Genomic DNA, 5,299 nt, shown 5'->3' with positions numbered 1-5,299 from the left:
GAATGAACAGCAAGAACGGGAAAACCCTGTGAGAGGTGCATGCATTTGAGGCAGATGTTTTGTGTGTGATGGGAGAGGAAGCCTTAAATGGGAGTGAAAGTATCACACACATTTGTGAGAGAATTTTCCACTCTGTGACAGATTTTCTGTGCACAAGCTTTCCGTTTTCCCTTGCATTGGTGTTGCCGTAAGATGGCTAGGATGGTCCCGTCCTATTTCACACGTGTTGAAAATAGCCAACACCCTTCGGTCATGCTGATATAAACTATGAGCTGATTTTAGATAGTATATAAGTTCAATTCAATCACATGAATGAGTAAAACCTAGGCATGGTTATTCCTAACTTATTTGCCAATATGAAGGTTCCAATTTGCAGACCCAGGTTTAAATGATCAGCTGAAGGTGACCCAGCATTGACTGAGCACCTGGGAAATGTTCTCTTACATACAAGGGAAGTCAGAAACCTGCATTTACCTTGGCATCCCCAATAAATACTCACCATCTCTGAGTGAGAGATGCTATGGCATGTTCACTAGCTCACTTAACAGCCACCCACAGCACCTCATCCTTAAACCATGTCTGGGAAAGGAGCAAAAAGATTAGATAGGTGCCCAGATATCACCATCTGATCTGATCACTAGGCAGGGAATAGGTCTCCATCTCCTTCCTACATCACAGCTACAGTAATTCTGCATTGAATAGATGTTGCTGTGTGAGAACAGAAAGAGATTGCAGAGATTTGTCTTTCTAGTGATTATTTCAAGTGTATGGATTCTAGAGGAAAATAATCAGCTTTGGGAGGTGTAGTTGTAGCTAAAATCCAAACTTTTCTAGGCAAAGTGCAAGCGACAGGCAAGAGTTAATCCCAGCTCCTTGCGTGACTTGCGTTCGTGTACACGAAGTTATTAACGCCTGCCCCTGTGAAACAGTAACTGAGCCCAAGGATAAATCCCCGCCCTTAGTGTTACAGTGAACATCTCCCCGATGACTCAGCTTATCTCAGAACAACAGTTCGCATAGTTACATCAATCAGCCAACACTGAACATAGCCAACTCACTCAGCAGCTAGCAGTCCTCTATCTCCCAGTGTAACCAGAGGCAAGAAAAGTGAATAGGAGAGATGGGGGCTGCTGCGGTTTGGGTAAGACAAGGGGGGGTCTGCACTGATGGGCTGCTGATGCTAAGAAGGTCATCAGTCTGTGGTACTGGTATGGAAAGGAGATGGGTGAGGCACTGAGTTGTAGTCACAGTATGGGAGAGCCAAGTTTATGACAGCAGTCAGACCTTTCTCGTGCTTGTACACACCTGATTTTGAAGTCCAAAACCCATTTCAACATTTTATAATCATCAATCTCCTGACATGAATCCAGTTGCGTGCAAACTGATAAACATGTGAAACAGTAAATCAAAAGGGCAAAAGTATCATTGCCAAGTGCTATATTTGAGCAGGTGGATTGAAGCCTCAGAAGCTTTCAAACCACCCAGCTGGCTCTTGCACGGATTTCTTTCCACCTTGCAACATGCTGATGGCAATGCTTCTCCCCTTCTTGTGCTGCTTGAGTACTGCTGCTGCTGGGAAGTTGCTGGTGGTCCCGATGGATGGCAGTCACTGGCTCAGTATGAAGGAAGTGCTGACTGAACTGAGAAGGAAAGGGCACGAAATAGTTGTTGTAGCACCAGACAGCAATATCCTCATAGATTCTTCAGGGACTTTCACGATGAAGACGTATCCTGTACCATACAAGCAGGAAGAGATAGAAGAGATTTTGCATAGTTTTGGCATGACCAGTTTCAGTGAACGGCCTTTTCTTACCAGATTTTTGGATACTTGGGAACATTTTAGAAAGTCTTCTGCTATGTTTCAAGCTTCCTGCAGTTCCTTACTGTACAAAAAAGAGCTGATGAAATTTCTGGAAGAAAGCAAATTTGATGCAGTCTTTACAGATCCTCTGACACCCTGTGGACAAATAGTTGCTCTGCATTTGTCTATTCCTACTGTTTTCTTCTTGCGGGGTATTCCATGTTCTATAGATACTTATGCTGCCCAGAGCCCAAGCCCAGTGTCCTATGTCCCACGATGGTTCTCATTCAGTACAGATCATATGACATTTCCTCAGAGAGTGAAGAACGTACTGATAAGCATTTCAGAGTATTTTACCTGCAGTATTGTCTTTTCACCGTTTGAAAGACTGGCCTCAGACTTTCTCCAAAAGCCTATGACGTTGACACAGCTTCTAAGTCATGGATCTATTTGGCTGAAGAGAACTGACTTTGCCTTTGACTATCCCGCACCTGTGATGCCCAGTATGGTTTTCATTGGAGGCATAAACTGTGGAAGGAAGAAGCTGTTACCTCAGGTTAGTGAGTGACTGGGAAATGTTCTGGTAGTCATATGCTTGCATGGTCTGTGCCAGATCTAAAGGCATTTCATATGGACATTACTTACCTACAGGTGTTATTTAGAGTAACTGTTTCTGTATCACAATGCATGTGAGTAACAGTGGTGTCGTTGAGCAGCAGAAGACATGATTCCATCTTCTTCTTTCCGACCTGCCCCACACAGGGATTTTGTTCTCTAAGGAATGCTATGCTATATTTAATTCCAGCTGGTCAGGTACACAAACTTCACCTGGTCCAGGAATTAATGCATAAAAGTGCAGGTGGACTTAACAGTTCTTCCAAATATTCTTTGCCCCATGAGACAATAGTGTATTTCTTCAAGAGCACTAGCTGTTTATCCAGTCAGAAAAGTAACTCACTGGGTTAAGTGCAATAGCTTTATTTGCTCTTTTCTGTAACAGTGGTGTTGTGCTTGGTTTGAGTTGAAAGGCTAATACTTTATTATAGGGAAAGTTACAGTCTAGCAACAGTTTCCATCACAAAAACTAGGCAGCTGTTCTTTCATAAGACATCCAGTTCAGATAGAAAATGTTTTCCTGTAAATATTGTGGGGTCTTTAATGCTGATTACCTCTTGCATGTGTGTGATGCATGTTGACTTTCTGGTGTTCACGATGTACTACATTAGCTTCATGATGTGCTACATTAGCTTGTAGCTACATGTGATGTGTCTCAGCTTCTTGCTTGCTTGTGATAAGTACAACAGTCTCATGCTGTGAAGGCAGCCATTAAGTAGAAAAGGATAGATGGGAAGAGATAGCACTCCTCAGCAGCTGGTGAATCTCCAATTAATGGCATCCAGCAGTTTCAGCAGCAAATCACGTTGTTTCTTGAAAGAGATAAAAGTTTTGTCCTATACAAATGCCCCTTACAAAGAAACAGGCATTTCTCTGTTCTTCCCTTGAACGTTTTTCACTTCTCTGTGTCATACATATTGTATGTATTCCTCCCTGCCTGTCAGCTCTTCTATTCTTCCTGTAAATGCATATGCCTTTGTGATTATGAATTAAGGATGCTTTATAGTAAAACAGATTTGCATTTTACAAGCTTGCACACCTTCCCCAGATCCAACCTTATCTGCCCTCAGGCTGTGCTTAATTCCTCCCATTACTTCACCTGATGCTGCCCATTGTTAGTACTGTTTACTTCAGCTGAGCAACTATTGCTCAGGTCTTGCTTACTCACAGAAAAGTCTTTTGTTTCCCTGTTCTGTTCATCTGACCTGTTTAAAGGCTGCTTCAGGGGCAAGCCCAGACAGACCCTCCGGGAAAGCAACGGGACCAGTTTGCCTGCACGCAGTTCCACTTCAAATTTCGACTCTCCTCTAAAACCAGAGCTCACTTTCACCCTTATCTTGCAAGGGTTAAAAAGTTCAGGGTCCAGCATATTTTTATTACTGATTCCTTAATAGCATTCCAGCCCTTTATTTGTTACCTTCTAGATGTAGCTAGGCATCACAGTTATATGTAAAAGAAAAATGTAATGCTGAAGGTTAGCACATGTCTAAAAAAAATGCTTGCTAACTGCTCAGGCATGGTATTTTAGTTTTAGTTTTTCCTCTGAAATAAGAACACCATGGCTTGCCATTCAAAAACAGTTCTTGTTTTGAAAGTGCTATTGATTACTTCTGCCCGGGCTTTAACTAACTGGGTACCAAGGGATCTGAGTGGCTTTATTTTCATGCAATTCTTGTCAATTGGCAGTTAACATTCTGGTTGCTCTTTCAGTTTACAGAATCACAGAATTGTAGGGGTTGTAAGGGACCTCCAGAGCTCATCGAGTCTAACCCCCTGCCAAAGCAGGTTCCCTACAGCAGGTCGCACAGGTCAGCATCCAGGCAGGTCTTGAACATCTCCAGAGAAGGAGACTCCCCCACCTCCCTGGGCAGCCTGTTCCAGTGCTCCGTCACCTCACTGTACAGAAGTTCCTTCGCACATTGGTGCAGAACTTCCTATGCCGCAGTTTCCAGCTGTTTCCCCTTGTCCTGTCTCCACTCACCACTGAAAACAGTCTGGCCTCGCCATTCTGCCCCCCACACCTCAGATATTTATAAACCTGGATCAGGTCCCCTCTCAGTCTTCTTTTCTCAAGGCTGAACAGACCCAGTTCACTCAGCCTTTCCTCATAGCAGAGATGCTCCAGGCCCCTCACCATCTTTGTGGCCCTCCGCTGGACTCTTTCCAAGAGAGCCCTGTCTTTTTTGTGCTGGGGAGCCCAGAACTGGACGCAGTGCTCCAGATGAGGTCTTACCAGGGCAGAGTAGAGGGGGAGGATCACCTCCCTCGACCTGCTGGCCACGCTCTTTTTAATGCACCCCAGGATGCCATTGGCCCTCTTGGCCACAAGGGCACACTGCTGGCTCATGGCCAACCTGTCGTCCACCAGGACACCCAGGTCCCTCTCCGCAGAGAGAGTCTTATACGTCCACAGCATGGTTTCCTTATTTTCTTATACATGTACATAGTTTTTTTTCAGTGAATGATTTGTTACACAGCATTATTAGTGCAGTACCTGCTGAAAAAAATGTTATTCCCTGCAGTCCCACTATTCCTTCAGTGCAAATGGATGGGCATTATCCAGTTTAGCTATGGATCAGATGACTGCTAGAGAGTTTGGCTGAACTTTAAAACCTCCAGTTTGTCCATATCAGTGATTATACGTTCACCACAAAGCAAATAAGCATGAAGGTCATCACAAAAAACACAGCTCAGTTAGCTTAAAAGCCCAGAGGTGCTTGTGTTCATGAGAACACCTCTTCCAGAGTTCTGCAGGAATGGCCCTGCCGCTTCCTTCTCATCCACAAGTCTCAGTGTCGCTGCTTCTGCTGCTGTCCATGCTCAGCTTGGCTGTCAACAGTCAAACTGCTGTCATTTTTAACAGCATCTTGAACAGCTCTTTCA

The 5,299-nt window shown here is 44.2% G+C and overlaps 1 protein-coding gene across 1 annotated transcript; it reads left to right on the top strand.

Annotated features, from left to right (window-relative positions):
• The first annotated feature begins 659 nt into the window (after positions 1–659).
• LOC122171045 (UDP-glucuronosyltransferase 1A1-like) lies at positions 660–2,460 on the top strand. The gene has a single exon (XM_042838373.1). The coding sequence runs from the start codon at positions 1,521–1,523 to the stop codon at positions 2,367–2,369; it is 849 nt and encodes a 282-aa protein (XP_042694307.1). The 5' UTR covers positions 660–1,520; the 3' UTR covers positions 2,370–2,460.
• The last annotated feature ends 2,839 nt before the right edge of the window (positions 2,461–5,299 follow it).

Source organism: Centrocercus urophasianus, unplaced genomic scaffold, assembly GCF_019232065.1.
Source record: "Centrocercus urophasianus isolate 14NV4802_14NV808 unplaced genomic scaffold, USGS_Curo_1.0 seq_784, whole genome shotgun sequence".
Lineage (NCBI taxonomy): Eukaryota > Metazoa > Chordata > Aves > Galliformes > Phasianidae > Centrocercus > Centrocercus urophasianus.
The sequence above is the reverse complement of the archived record's forward strand: the minus strand, read 5'-3'. Positions and strand labels throughout refer to the sequence as shown.